At 46.6% G+C, this 15,242-nt stretch overlaps 1 protein-coding gene across 2 annotated transcripts; it reads right to left on the bottom strand.

Moving 5' to 3' along the window:
* Positions 1–730: 730 nt before the first annotated feature.
* Suv39h1 (SUV39H1 histone lysine methyltransferase) lies at positions 731–13,624 on the bottom strand. 2 transcript variants are annotated; one of them, NM_001402447.1, is made up of 6 exons: positions 13,439–13,624; positions 11,197–11,342; positions 9,366–10,028; positions 3,233–3,379; positions 3,018–3,147; positions 731–2,286 (listed from the first exon to the last, which is right to left on the bottom strand). In NM_001402447.1, the coding sequence occupies exons 1-6, from the start codon at positions 13,455–13,457 to the stop codon at positions 2,153–2,155; spliced, it is 1,239 nt and encodes a 412-aa protein (NP_001389376.1). In that variant the 5' UTR covers positions 13,458–13,624; the 3' UTR covers positions 731–2,152. The 2 variants fall into 2 exon arrangements, with proteins under 2 accessions (NP_001389376.1, NP_001100426.1); NM_001106956.2 differs by having other exon boundaries at positions 13,015–13,507.
* Between the last annotated feature and the right edge of the window lie 1,618 nt (positions 13,625–15,242).

The raw sequence follows: 15,242 nt of genomic DNA, 5'->3' as shown, positions 1-15,242 counted from the left end.
AACTCCTATTTTCAGTGTGTCATTTGAGGGTCTACTGCCCAGATTGTGAGTTTGCTGAAGAGTTGTAAAGAAATGTCTATATAACTTCTCACAGAAGACAGAAGCCAAGTTCTATTTGAGGACCAAATCCCTAGCAGCATGTGAGGTCTGGGAACTGTTTGGGAGTCTGAATACAGCAAAGTTTGAATGTACTATCCAGGCATAAGGGCTATGAACTATACAGAGGTGTATATCTGAGTGTGAATGCAGGGTCTAAGATCTGGGTTTTGAATGTCTTTTGTCATATGGTATAAGGCTGTTTGAGACTGTCACCTACAGAACAGAATCTCTGAGCACAACACAAGCAGTGGATCACATGATAAAACCAAACATGAGGCAGTGTGTTTAGCATATATAGTTGCTCAGTAAATATTGGCAGAAAAATTTTGTGTAGTATTTCCTTTTCAAATGCACCAGGTAGGCTTTAAGTTGAAAATTTACTAAGGGCCCAGCTTGAATTTAGCATATTGAACTCCACTTTATCTATTTCTTCAGGTAGTTATTTTTGTTTGTGGCAACTAATAAATTTAGAAAAGGCTGGACTATTTGTTCAAGTGTTTAGACCACTTTATAAGGGGCCCCAAGTAGGAAGATCATGACAGTCAGATGACTCAAGCCTCTCTGACCACATTCTAGAGCAACCCCAGTTAACCTCTCTCACTTCCTAGTTATCAAGACCTCAACTCTCATATCTCCAGCTTATTAATTCAACAACAAAGTTTATTGGTGTGCACTCCAGGCTAGAGAGGGCTGAGGAGGGTACACAGAAAACCAGATTCAGTCCATGCCTGAAGGTCAGCCTGGGGAGTGTGGGCAGGACACATATATACAAAATACACACACAGACCTGGCATCTGGTAGCAGGGTACAGAGTTTCACAAAGGGGTACTCTGGGTATAGGAACTCAGGAAAAGCTTCCTGGAGGTGGGGAAGCAGGGGACAAGGCAGCCATCAGAATCTTTGCCTTTTGTACAACTCTAGGCAGTTAACTTTGAGACAAGTGGACCCAGGTGAATACTTGGAGCTGACAAGTATTTTAGGCCTAGACATTGCCTTCTGTCACATGGGCTTTTTCCTGGGCTCCACCTCTGTGGTTTTCAAGGCTTCCCTGAGACAATCCATATGGACCAGGTGCTCTACCAAGTGCCTGGCATCACATCACCTTCTAATCGATGCACGTTATTGTCTTTTTAAGTGCTTTCTACAGAATACCTAGATCTTGGTTCCAGCTTCTAATTCTAGTGGCCATCAAATGCCATGGCTGGGTTTCCAGTAAGCCCAGCACTCTACTTCCTGATGGTAAAACTTAGTTCTAACCCTTCTGAGGGGCTTTCAAAGAGGTATTTACTTCATTCCCATTCTGATGGGATTTGGGCAACTACTTTTCAGACCTGCAACTCTCTTTGCAACCCTATGCGTCTTAAGGTTAGTATTAGCCAGCATTAAAAGCACAATGAGCAGAATCAGCCTTTCTGGAGATTGCCTTTTCTTTCATGAGTACAAAGGCCCCGTGGTTGCTGATCCAGTTTGATGTTGGGCTGGTATCTCAGCTCTGATGTCTGTCTGCCTAGGGGTTGCTTCCTCATAGAGCAGTGAAGAGGCCTGCAACAGGTCACTCGGGCTCAGAGCTGAAGCAGATACAATTAGAAAATTAGCAGATACAATTAGCTGGGTTTACACCTATAATTTCATCATGAGGAAAGCTGAGACAGGAGGATTAAAGGTCCAACGCCAGCCTGAACTAACTACATAGAGCTGCAGAGAAAAAAATCTGCTTTGGGGCTGAGTTGCTCAGTCTTTTCAGTCTTTGGACCTCCATTGACATGAATTCCAAATCTAGGGAATCCTGATGTGAAAAATATGCTTCTGAAAATGGGGCTGGGAGTTTTAAGTGCAATGCCTGATGGGCCTGGATAGGGGAAAGGAACAGGGAAAGGGTACCGGGAGTTAGTCCTCACAACAGCCCTGACCCTGGAGCAGGTTGGGGCAGGTGAGGACAAGTGGAGGCAGACAAGGCTCTGATTGATGGTCATTCTTGACAAGAGGGTAGCAGTAGAGAAGAGGAAGGTGGCTTCAGGCCCCTTCAGTTAGTCTGGCCTCAGACTTCTCAGGGCTAGAAGAGGTATTTTCGGCAAGCTGTTGTCCCACATTTGCATTCAATACGGACCCGTTTCTTGGGGGAGCCGGGGAGCCCTGCCAGGCCAAAGTTGGAGTCCATTCGGGTACTCTCCATGTCCACGGGGTCCACTGTGAAGTCACAGCCAGGGAAGGGGGGTTGTTAGAAGACCTGCATGAATGGTCCTGCTACCCCTTATATCAGAAGACCCAGGGATCTTGAGGTTTGGAGCAGGTCTGAGATTTGAGTTAGGAGAGGATCTTTGGGATGGTGGATTGGGGTTAGAACTAGAGCACAACACTAGAGGGATTTGTTCATGAGTGGCTTTGAGGGATGTCTGGCGAGGACGAAGGCTGACATGGAAACAGAAGTGTCACGTCAGGCAGGGTTGCGGAATAGAGGTCAACCTGGGCATTAAAAAGGTACCTGAACTCTTGCCCACTATCTGCCAAGTGTCTCAGAGATGACTAGTTTAGTCAAGAAGAGGTCAGGCTAGAAACCGCAAGGGTATCCAGAGGCTCAGAACAAGTAAGGTGAAGGAGGATTAGAGTCAGGAGGGGTAGGGGAATTCATTCAAGACGGAAGTGAGGTATGCCTTAACACTTCAGCCAAACATCCTCTCCCACAAGTACTACTGAAAGAAGGTGGCATAAGTGTATCAGGTTTGGGGTTCAGGGGGCACAAATATGGGAACCCATAAGCCATGGGCAGGGTCCAAAAGGAGGCTGGAAATCAGGAAGAACATCTTAAAACTCCAGCAAAAGAATTTCCTTTGGTCTACTCTGACCCATATATGCCTTGGGGTGGGGTCCTCACATCCCCATGTCACTGCCCCTGCCCCTGGGGCCCTTACCACCCCCACCTTGCATGTTGTAATCAAAGGTGAGCTCCTCGCCCGCCCAGATGGTTCTTGTGGCAAAGAATGCGATGCGGGGTAGTCGCTCATCAAGGTTGTCTATGAATACGTTGTACACCTGCAGGTTGGGATCACACTGGGCAAGAAAGAACAGTGGGAAGGTAAGGAGGAGCCCTGGCCTGCCCCTCCCAACCCCCTGCCCGCTTGCTGGAGGCACCCACACTATGGTTGACAAAGTGAGAGATGTTGCCATAATAGGCGGCATCCACGGTATATACGTCCTCCACGTAGTCCAGGTCAAAGAGGTAGGTGGCGCCCTGGCGGTCGTAGATCTGGCCCCTCCGCTCTGCCTCCTCTGAGGTAATAATCTGAAGAAGGGGGGTAAGATTTGGTCATGAAGGTTCAGGAAAGCCAGCCCCAACTAGATGTTGACCTGGCCTCTGGGAAGAGAACAGTGAACAGGAGCGATGCAGAGGGCTGCCCACCACCCACCCCTTCTCCAGCTGAGATGGCAGGAGCTATCTTGCTTCCAATGGTAGGGGGAGAGGTGACTTCAAGGTGCAGTTTGTGAAAGGAAGTAAGGACCTCCACTTTCTGTTCACTGAGATGTCCCAGAGCCTCACATGTATACTTGGGACAGAGCAAGATGGGACAGAGACACAGACAGACCCAGAACAGGCAAGAAAGTGAGCAAGGAAGAGACAAGGAGAAACTGACTGACCCGGGGCAGGACAGCAAGAGACAGCACAAAGCAAAGACAAGGAAGTGAGACCAGTGCAGGTCATGCAGATGGCAAGGACATAGAGGACGTGGGAAAAAAAGAGGCCCTGGACAATGAGGACATGGGCTTAAATGAATGGAAAAGGGGACTCAGACAAGAGAGCTACAGGCAGAAACAAAAACACAGAATCTTAGTTTGAAAGATCCAGGTTGGAGAAGACCAAGGCCCTCAGAGAAAATCCAGGCCAAGATCCTCAAATCCTGAGAACCAGAAAGAGGCTGAGAATAAACCTAATGATAAAATGCAGATAAAGTGAGAGTAAAAAGGAAGAACATGAGAGGAAATGAGAGCAAACTAGAGCTGAGAGAAGGCCCCAACACTGTGGTACTAACACATGAGGCTGGACCCAGCAGGCACTTCTTCCCACATTTCCTCTCCACTGCCACCATCCTCTCAGCTCTGATCTGCACATGCCTCCCAAATGCTGTTGATATGGGTTTTTCTTAATCCTCACCTTCACCTGACAGTCCTCTCCTTGGGTCCCATATACTGTACTGCCATCTCCTCAGCCCAGGGTACCCTCACTCCTTGGTTTCTTCCATATGTCTACTCTTGACAGACAAGTGCCCCAAACAGAGCACACCCCAGCAGATACATGCTGACTGCTATTTTTCCTTCTGTTCTATGGCCCAGAAAACCCTCTGCAGTCTTGCAGAAGACCCAAGAGGCAGTCTTCTACGTAGTTCCAACATTCACTCCGTTCCTGTCTTCTTCCTTCCCTCTCTTCCTCAAAGACACTGTCCACCTCCCAGATGACACCAGACCCAGACCTTCCTAGCACCTTATGAGTTTGGTGACCATGTTCTTGTTATAAATCTACCCTCCTCTGGGTATGACTTCTGTTTTCTAGCAAGGAAGGCTATATTAGCGCCCTACCTACCTGCCTCTTCTGCCTCTCCAGACCACACTACATACTACCCCCTACTCTAGCTCATTCCTGAAGGACCTGGCCTCCCCATCTGCAATTTATTTCTCCACTCATTCAGGTCCTTTGTTTTGGTAGTGTAGACAAACTCAGGACCTTGCACACACATTCTACTCATGCAATACATACCCTTAGCATACCAGGTTATTGTTCACGGGGCTTACAAAGGCCACAGTCTGATAGGGGAAGTTTAACAATTTAGGCCTACTCCTGACCCTCACAGGCCACAGAGGCAGCTTAGAATCTTGACACCCACAGTACACTGTAAGACATAGTTTAGGAAAACAGTGTTCAGGGCAACCTCACTGGAGTAATTAAGAAATATGGGCTGGGGCTACAGGAATGATTAAAAGTACTTAGTGCCTTATCAGAGGACCGGAGTTTAGATCTGAGTACCCACATCAGGCTGCTCACAAATTCCTATAACCTGGCCAGACCTGTTCACACACAACCTTTAATCCAATTACTCAAGAGATAGAAGCAAGTGGATCCCTGAGTCTGAGATCAGCCCGGTCTACATAGTCAGTTCCAGGACAGCCAGGGCAAAATTGAGATCCTGTCACCAAAACACAGCCCAAATACTAGAACTCAAGCTCAAGGGATACGATAACCCCTTTTCTAGATTACATGAGCACCTTCATGCTCATGTGCTTGAGAGCTCATACATACAAGTAAGGTAAAATAGGTCTCAAAATTCATCCTGTAAAGTGGGCCCCAGGTCATAATAAGGCATCACTACCAGTGAAGCTTTTTCTCCTGAAACAACAGCAAAATACTTATTAATAGTATGGCAAAGTATGCTAAGGTAGGCCTCCTATCTCCCTGAGAACCCTATGACCACTTGGAGCCTGTCTTTTTTCGGCCCCTCAGAACCCAGCCAGTCTCTAGTTTACCAGCATACTAGCTCTTCTCTGAGCCACCAGAAGGAATGTCCACATCCTCCCCCACTCCATCTTTCTGTCTGTTGTCCCTACCTGCTGCTCCAGTCTCACAAGGATGAGTCATACCCTCCAGGCTTAACCTGCTCTCCTTTGTCTCCTGTGATGTCCCATCCCTGTTTCCATTCTAGCGGCTCTTTAGAGTGTCAAGGAAGCCAGTCTAGGAGTTGGGCAGTTTAAAAGGGCTGTTGAGGGAACTAGAGAGATAGCCTAGCGGTTAAAAGCACCGGCTGCTCTTTCAGAGGTCCCGAGTTCGATTCCCGGCCAACTACATGATGGCTCACAACCATCTGTAATGGGATCTGATGCTCAGGGCACTCATGTATATTAAGGAAGTAAGTCTTTTTTTTTTTTTTAAAGGCTGTCAGGTTTTTTTTTTTTCTTTTAAAGGCTGTCAAGGGGCTAGAGAGATGGCTCACTGGTTAAGAGCACTTGCTGTTCTTCTAGAGGACCTAGTTTTGACTCAATACTCTTAACTCCAGTCCTAAGATCTATGGCCACTCCTGGTCTTGAACACCAGGCATGCAGGCAAAACACTCATATACTTTAAAACAAAAAAGGCTGTTGATATGAAATGAGTCAGTGCTACTCAGCCTACCCTGTGCCTCCTTTCTCATGGGGGAAGAAGCCAGCAGGCCTGGGTTTAAACAACAGGCATTTCCCACCATCCACTTTACTAGCTTTGTTAACTTGGACCACTTTTTACGTGACACCTCTTTGGACCTTTATTTTCTCAAACCTAAAGAGGCTATGTGTGAAATAATATTTTGGGTTGATTTTATAAGGAGTACCATTTTTCCTGTTGAAATCTAAGTTTCACCCTTTTATCTGTGTCCCCCCCAAAAAGCTGGTAATGAAATGCTATTACTTAATCAATTAAAACTTGCCTCCATTACAGAGATGATAAAATATATACAGAATGCATGTTCTAGTATTCTCTAGTATTTCCTAACTGGTAAAGCTAGAAATAATTTGAAAACAGAAAGTCTAGAACATAGAAAGGTCCAAAAGGTCACAAACTATTGATACAAACTATCAGTGGCTTCAAAGACTGGCATCCAAGACTGGGAATGATACTCTGAATTACACAGCACCTTTCATGTTAGGATGTGGCTCAGTGGAGGAGTACTGCTTAGCATAAAGGAGGCCCTCTGTTCTTCCTTAGGTGGGAAGAGCGGTAGATTCATTATAATAGCACCTTAGGAGCATCTAGACAGTGCCACATAACTATAAACACTAACCCCAAGTACAAAGACAATAAATCAGGTCAGGTTATCCAAAACAAAAGAGTCCAGTAGTGGTGGCACACATCTTTATTCCCAGCACTGGAGAGGCAAAAGCAGGCGGATCTCTGAATTCAAGACCAGCCTGGTCTACACAGAGAAACCATGTCTCAAGATCTTTTACTTTTTGAACATCTGGATTGTCTAAATTTTGGACTAAAATACTAACACAAGTACCATTGACAAGGCTGCTTTCAAGTACTTCACAGGAAGAATAACCTAAACCACCAAGAGAGACAAAGTGCTGCTGAGGGGTGGTACTTGTACTTACTGCCTTTCAGAGGCCACATGGAAAGAGGATCCATAGGTTTATGGGTACTAGGAGAAGGTCTGGACCTAAGAAGGTCATGGCAAGACAGAAGTCAAGAAGTAACAGAGAATGGGTGAGAATGGGAAGGTCAGAGAGCTCCTGGGAACTCTGCTATGTTCAGAGTGGAGGAACAAGGACCCTAAATCTAGGGGACCGAGCCTTCCTGTAAGAGGCTTTACTTCTACCTTGATCAATACAATTATACTGCCTGGCTTCGGGATGACCTCTAGGAATATCAGCCCTCAGAGGGTCTGGACATCTCCCCTTTCAGACTGTCAGGGGTCCCAGGTTAAGAGCATCTTCTTCTAGAAAGAGGTCTACATACTAAACTGTCCAAAATCATTCAGGGGTGAAGAAACCTAGAGTATGGAGACCTCATGCTTCCTCCAGCTCACTGGGCCACTATGGAATATAGACATCTCTTAGGATCTTGCAGATGCTCAGGATCCCGCTACTTTCTGTCAGGAACCCTTCCTATCTACACCTTCCTCTTGCTCTAAACTGCCTGGCTTTCCGGCATGTGGATTTTCTCTAGCAGACAATCGCCATCCCCTTGTCCAGACTCTTCTCTACTATATTGTAGACTGTTCTACCTTGAGACAATCTCTTTCCTGCTAGGGCCTGACCCTTTATTCTAGTTTCATGGAAGCCTCTCCTAGTCATCAGTCACTGATATAAGTGGACATCCTCAGATGTATCCTCAGGCCAGTGCTGTCACTGTCCAAGCATATAACACCCAGGAGGGACCTATGGAAACACATGAACAACGTCATTATGACAGAACACACATTTAGACAGTAAAGGTCCAAGGATGAACATGAGATTTGTCTATATATAAAAGAACTGTCCAATCCTAAAAATGCCCAGTGTCTCACCTTATGATGTGGTATTTTCTGCTGCATACACCTGCTAGTTGCTCATCCAGAACCCTTTTTAACACCTGGTCATAAAGTTAAAGTACACGTGTGTACACACATGTACACACACATGTACACACACCCACACCCACACCCACACACCCACCCATCCATCTCCCTGGCACCAAAGTGACTAACTTCCAGGCAATAGATAGTAGCCACAAGTAGTCTTGACTCCTTAGCACCTTCCCCTTCAGTCCCTTACTACAAAAAGCTGAGGTCGATGGTGACCAGAAGGCCCTAAGGTAGAAGAAAGGCACAAGGGGTTGGGCGTAAAAATAGTAGTGGGCTTGAGTCACTATGTGAACAGTATATCCATTGAAACACCCACATCAGAGTGTTCACAAACCAGGCAAACCAACTCCCAGACTAGGGATGGTGGGCACATGTTTGCCCAGTACTCAAGAGGGGAGAGCAGGAGGACTGTGAGCTCAAGGCCAACCTGGGCTACCAAGAGGAGACTGCCTTAAAACACTGCAGACTAACTCCTAACATGTTAAACTACAAAGATCTGGGGATAGTTAATTACAAAAGCTAGCCTGCATCATGTACCACCCAGCCTTTCCCCGGAGTAACCTGGAAGTCAGTTCTTAAGCTTTCCTAATGCTGTGACCCTTTAACAGCTCTCCATATTGTAGTGACTCCCCTCCACCATAAAATTATTTTCTTTGCTACTGATAGGTATCAGAATATGTGAATATCTATTTTCCAGTGGTCTTAGGTAAACCCTATCTAAGGATCATCCTATCCCCAAAAGGGTTGTAGTAACCCACAAGTTGAGAACCAATGGCCTAGAGGATATTGCCCAACCTCCATCCAAGTGAAGCCTACATGCTCCCTTAGATTCACAGTTTGTAATACTCACAAATGAGGAGAGAACTTGCCTTTCTAGGTTCTGCAACCTTATGCCCAGACCACAATTGCCTGGAGCTCAGTTCCTACTTGCTTTGCTATACACCCTTATGAAACCAGCTTAGGTCAGAAGTACTTCTGTGTTCTTTTAACTGGCAGCATGGTCCTGCTGATGTGTGCCCAGTACAAACATCAGCCCCCATTAACAATGTCCCTATAGCACTCAGACCAACACCCTAGGCTTTTCTTACAAGAAAGCAGAAGAGTTTTAGGTACATAGTTAGGGACACACATATTACAAACAGGGAGTGGGAAAAGCTACACACATACCCAGACCCATCTCCTCACCTCTCCCACATACTCCATAACAAAGCTATTTTTGCGGATCTTTTCCAGCGTGCGGACACCCCAGCCTCGGCCATCATCAGTGCGGAAGATGCAGAGGTTGTAGCGGATGCCTTTCTGGACTACACGGTTTGGGCAGTCATAGCCACAGCAACAGCGAGAGTTGCACTCGTAGATGGGCTGCCCAGCTTTCAGTCGCACCTGGCCTTGGTCATTGTAGGCAAACTTGTGCAGGGATGCTCCAGGGCAACAGCCTCCAGTGGGTGCCAACAGACAGTCCTGGCACTCACAGCCAACAGCTACCTGGTTGAGGGTGATGCCCTCACCAACTCGATACTCATTGATATAGACAAAGGACCTTGGAGGGCCATCCAGGTCTACCTCATTCTCCACAGTGATCCGCCCCAGATGGCTGCGCTTGGCATTGAGCTCTTGTTCCCAACGCTGCAGTGCCCGCCTCTGCTTGGCCTTCTGCACCAGGTAATTGGCTAAGTTTGGGTCCAGATGCCTGGGTGGCTTTGACCGGCGGTGTCGCCGGACAAGCTCTCTTTCTAAGTCCTTGTGGAACTGCTTAAGAATGCGCACACATTTGAGATTCTGCCGTGGCTCCCAGGTGTTCTCTGAGTCAGGATACCCACGCCATTTAACCAGGTAATACTCCTGCTCCTGTTAGGCAGACAGGGACACGAGGGTACCATAAATGCTGACACCCTCCCTCTACCACAAGGATTACAAAGTTCAATTTCTACCCTTCCCTTAATATTTGTTAAAATTCCTACTCTTCATTTCAACTCCCCAAACTACTTCCTGCTCTATCTTCTGTTCCTTCTTCCTAGCTGCTCAGGTCCAAACTCCTGCTGTTATTCTTGGTTCCTCCTTTGCTCACACTCCCTACTAAATACATTCAGAATCTGAACCATTCACATCAGAAACCATTCACTGCTGACCAGTCTGGTCCCCTTCTCACTCTTCCAGGCAGTATATTGCCCAGGGCTAGGGGGGGGCTTTAATTGCTGGGAGTCAGCCTTAAGACAGTTTAAAATGGGGGTTGGGGATTTAGCTCAGCGGTAGAGCGCTTGCCTAGCAAGCACAAGGCCCTGGGTTCGGTCCCCAGCTCCGGAAAAAAAAGAAAAGAAAAAAAAAAAGACAGTTTAAAATGTCACTCTGTAGCTCCCTGGCTATGTTGTTTTTGGAAAACTATTAAACTATTCACGAAAGTGAATACAAGTAAGGAGAAGAGAATATATCTGTGTAACCCCCATCACTCAGTAAACTGAGGAAGGATTCTGAATTTGGGGCCAACTCTCATAATATAGCAAAACTCTGCCTAAAACTAAAGATGAAAAGAAAGGAAAAAACAGCTAACATTTTTGTAGCATTCACTATGCAGCAGGTATTGTCCCGAGCAGCTGGCACACCCTATAACTAATTCTCACAACTCTAGTCCTTCCCATTTTACAGACAAGAAACTGAAGGCTACATTTCAACTAAACATGCTGCTTTCAGTGGGCTCCTCTAACCTGCTACTACTTCTGTGGCATCAGTAACTGTTTCTACTACCTGTTGTCATCTTCCACTCTTAGGCATAGAATTTCAATTTTGTAACTATTCTATTTCTAGGTGGAAATAGACATGCATTTGACGATTCATTCTGCCTCTTGTTCTCTAAGAAAGTCACTTAATTTCCCTCCCTGTAAAATAGAAATAAGAGGGTCAATTCATCCCATTCTCCCCCAGGATGAATCAGAGAAAAATCCTCTTTGCAAACAGATGTGAGGGTTGGGTAGAAAAGAGGGTCCCCTCCAGTGTAGTATCACACACACCCCAGACTTACACGGATCTTCTTATAATCACACAGGTATTCAACTTCAAAGTCATACAGATTCTTCTTAGAAACACCAAGGGCAGGACAAGAAAGCTTGGCTAGTCGGCACAGATCCTGCAGCTGATTCCAGGAAGATTTACAGCACACACTGCAACCTGGAATGAGAAGGCCAAAGACCCACAAAAAAATGTAATCACAGGTCTTACTCAAAGCTAAAATCCTCTGTAACAAGAAATGACAATTCCTTGAAACCTAATGTTCAAATCTCAGGGCAACACCAGAAAAAGTTACCCAACCTGTCTTTCTGTGCACATGGAAGAGTCCAGTTCTCCGATCAGAGGACCTACGCCCTCTTCTGGGGGAATCTTCAACTCCAAACCCTACCCCCCTAACTCTGAAATAGCAAGGATGATGTGGAGCTTGTAGCAATTGTCAAGTCCATAAAGGGATCCACTCCCAGAACATCCAAGGCCTTAAGCTCCCAGCAAACTTACCTGAGGTCAGAGCCTTAATCAATGCTCATTGCACTTTGCAAAAGAAAAGACAATAGCTTCCTAGCTCAGTGGGGTGCGTTGACTAAGGGAGGCAGGGTAGGGCGAAAATCACTAGGGCACCAGAGGTGTTGCTGTAAAGTCTTCACTTATCTTGAAACTTCTGGGCCACTGGATTTTGGATCAAACATTTGGGAATTTTACACAAGTAATTTTAGGCGAATTCCTGGCAGGGTCTAGGACGTTAAGCCATCTATAATCAAAACACATTAATAGCAAACACATCTATAGCAAAAGCCTTGATTATTCATATTAAAATAAATATTCTCACTGAATAATCCCACTTGTAAAAATCTCTTGCCATGATTAGTGACAAATTTCAGAAAGACTTCTAGTTCAATGTTTTTTTTAGATTCTTGAATTATAAAGACTGTAGAAAGACATTACATTAAGGTGGACATAGTGGTGCTTTAGACTGGGCACTTGAAAGGCAGAGGCAAGTCAATCTGAGTTCCAGAACAGCCAGTCTGTCCGGGGGGTGGAGGGGTACTACATTACTGGAAGCTTCTTGGACTTATTCTAGACCACTTTATATACCCAAGGCCTATTTTTCCAGGCTGCATTATCACTTGCTGTCTCATCCCACGTTTCTCTTAAAAGTACAACTCAATCTAAAGGGATCTGCTCTTAATTCGGTAACATGCAAACAATACATGTGGTAAGTCGCTGACACTCTTGAGGGTCACCAAAATTGTTCAAGCGAAACAGATTTAAAATATACACATTTTTTTTTGCTTCAGAGCACATCCCTTCAACGTAATTTTAGAAGCCATTTTTAAAAATCAAATATGTCACAAAACCACTTGATGCTAGGGGTATGCTGTCAATAACCAACTCCATCTTTCTACTCAAACCTAAAACGATCCTAATAAGATACTCTAGATTGTAATCTAAGAACATACAAAACAGTTTCAAAAAACTCATTGCGTGTACACTCATCCTTTTACCCAAGGCCTTTCCTTGCCCAAAGCCTCTAACCCGTGTTGGAAAAGCCTTTGAAACCCCTGAGAAGTGGCCTGAAAATAACATCTCCAGCATCTGGCTGCGCACTAACCGCAGCCGCACTCCTACCCATCCGAGCTCCTGCTCACACTTGTGGAATCTATGCTCACAGCTTTACTCACTGCCGAGGAGCCCGCCCAACACGCACAGTCACCCCTCTTTTCCTGCACATGGAGGAGCCCTGCCCTCCTCACCGAGGCCCCCAATCCCGCTTTCTGGGGAGAATCGTCCACCCCTAAACCCTGCCCCCATCTGGCCGAGATCCCTTTCCCACCTAGAGTCGCCGGTTCCCCCATTTTGAGAAGGGGGTCCGTTCCACTTCTTCCTCCCCTTCCGGCGTCTCCCGTGGAAACCGAAAGGGTAACGGTCACTGAGAGCCGCTTTTCCCGCGCGTGGCCGCAACCTTCTCTTCAGGACTCTCTCACGCGCGTAGGCGCGCCGGCCAGCCGCGCGCGGCCGAGAAACCCCGCGCGCAGTCTGCGCAGCCCCGCGCCCCCCGCGGCCGAAGCACGCGCCCCCTCCCCTCAGCCCCGCCCTGCCCGCGCGCCCGGCCCGCGCTCTCGGGCCCCACGTTTTCCGCGCCGGCCTTCTAGCTCCAGGTTCCGTGGCTCCGGACGCCCGGCTCGGAACCCTGGACACCTTCCCTCCATTCTACTCGGCCGGGCCAGTAGCTTGCGTCTCTACCACCACAGCTTCACCTTTTAAATTTTCCGCCATCTTTCTCCACAGCTAACGACATTCGGGCCTAAAAGGCCTCGCGAGAAGAGAGCGCGCGCGGGCGTGGCCGGGGACGCGCAGTCTATTGGCCGTTCCTCACCGCCCGCAGCTCCCGCTCAGACCAACCGGGGAGCTGTGACTGGACTCCTCCCGTCACCAGGAGTGGTCTCGAGCGCCGGTGCTCGCTGCTTTTATTCAGCATGCGCCTGCGCAGCAGCACCTCCCGTCACCAGGAGTGGTCTCGAGCGCCCGTGCCCGCTGCTTTTATTCAATGTGCTGCGCCTGCGCAGGAGCAATGGTTGACTTTGCTCCAGGCTCTACCTCCTGTCAGTCATAGTGCTAGCCAATCATGTCGTCAGCCAGTCATAAAGGGATTGTTTTGTCCGACCCCAATTCTGCCCGTCATATTTTAACCTAGAGCAAGCATTCACTTCCAGGGTGGATCTAGAGCCATATATAGGTGTTCAGTCAGTCATCTGATTCAAATAAAAAATAAGTCGGTCGCTGCCATCAGGTGTCCGTTCAGATCACTCGCTTCTTCATTCGCACTACGTCAGTCAATAGTAGCATCCGTCTGTGCCCTGCAGCCGTTTGAGTTCACTGAAACACAGCCCTTGTGCCGTTAGGCAGCCTACTATTCCCTCAAGCTGTCCCCATCACGCTGTCAGCCAGTCAGCCCTTTTCTCCATCTACCTCTGAAGGAAATGTCTCATAAATGACAATGTCCACCCATGTCCTAAGGTAGACTGAGATTAGATGAGAACAAATTGTCAGCTCCCAATAGCTCTCTCTAGACACTCACACTGTCACTTGATTACTGTGGTTCAATTTGGTTGCTCCTCGTTTACATCATGATTCATCAGCCATAGCATCTAGCTAGGCCCTCACAATAGGGAGCAGAATGATGAAACCTTGGGGCTACTTATCAGTGGATCCCCGATTTAAAGGGAAAACTCCGCGTGTGAGAACTGGCTGCTAAAGGCAGAAAATGCGGAAAGACCAAAGAATTGGGCAAGGGGCTGTGGAGATGGCTCAGTAAAGTGTCGGCTATGCTAGCGTAAAGGCTTGAATTCAGATTCTCATTCTCGGCATCCATGTAAAAGCCACATCCAGCAACAAAGTGCTGGAGTTGTGTCAGGAGGCCTGAACTTGCTTTTATAAGACAGAACCCATTCCTGTAAGCTGTCTTCTGTTCTCCACACCTGCACCTTGGTAGATGTGTGTACACACATAGCCCAAATAAATGTAGTAAAAAAATTTAAATACTACGAAATCAATCAAGGAAGATGCTCAACTCTGGCCTACATATCTATATGCTCACACACACGCACAATAAATGTAATAAAATTAAAAATAAAATGGATCACAATCAAGGGAGATGCCCGACATTGACCTCTAGCATACACGTGTGCATGCACATGTACACAGCCCACAGTAACATGTACATATACCAGAAAAGTTAGGAAGATCTAGGATTTCTCAAAGTGCAATTTATTACAGATTTCCAGACTTCATTGTACTCTAGTGTTAGCATGGCAAGAGATACTACACTGTATAGCAGGAGGAGGGGGTTTACATTCTATACTAACTTCAGTACGGCACATCAATTATTTTTCTAAATATATTTCATTAAATATCAGTCTAAAATAATTTGGGCATCAGTACTTATCATGAAATGCTCACGATTTTTTTCAGATTTTCTTTTTTAATTTTTATTGGTTATTTTATTTATTTACATTTCAAATGTTATCCTCCCTCCTGGTTTCCCCTCCACAAATCCCCTAT

This window comes from Rattus norvegicus, chromosome X, assembly GCF_021556685.1.
Source record: "Rattus norvegicus strain SHRSP/BbbUtx chromosome X, alternate assembly SHRSP_T2T, whole genome shotgun sequence".
NCBI lineage: Eukaryota > Metazoa > Chordata > Mammalia > Rodentia > Muridae > Rattus > Rattus norvegicus.
Note: the sequence above shows the minus strand (reverse complement) of the source record. Positions and strands in the feature narration are given on the sequence as shown.

What these genes read in the sequence shown, in the direction of transcription:
- Suv39h1 (NM_001106956.2), bottom strand. Translation starts at nt 13,036, where the DNA reads ATGGGGGAACCGGCGACTCTAG. An exon ending in GGGGGAACCGGCGACTCTAG is followed by an intron (nt 11,343 to 13,014) that starts GTGGGAAAGGGA and finishes TTCTCATTCCAG; the next exon opens with GTTGCAGTGTGTGCTGTAAA. An exon ending in GTGATTATAAGAAGATCCGT is followed by an intron (nt 10,029 to 11,196) that starts GTAAGTCTGGGG and finishes TCTGCCTAACAG; the next exon opens with GAGCAGGAGTATTACCTGGT.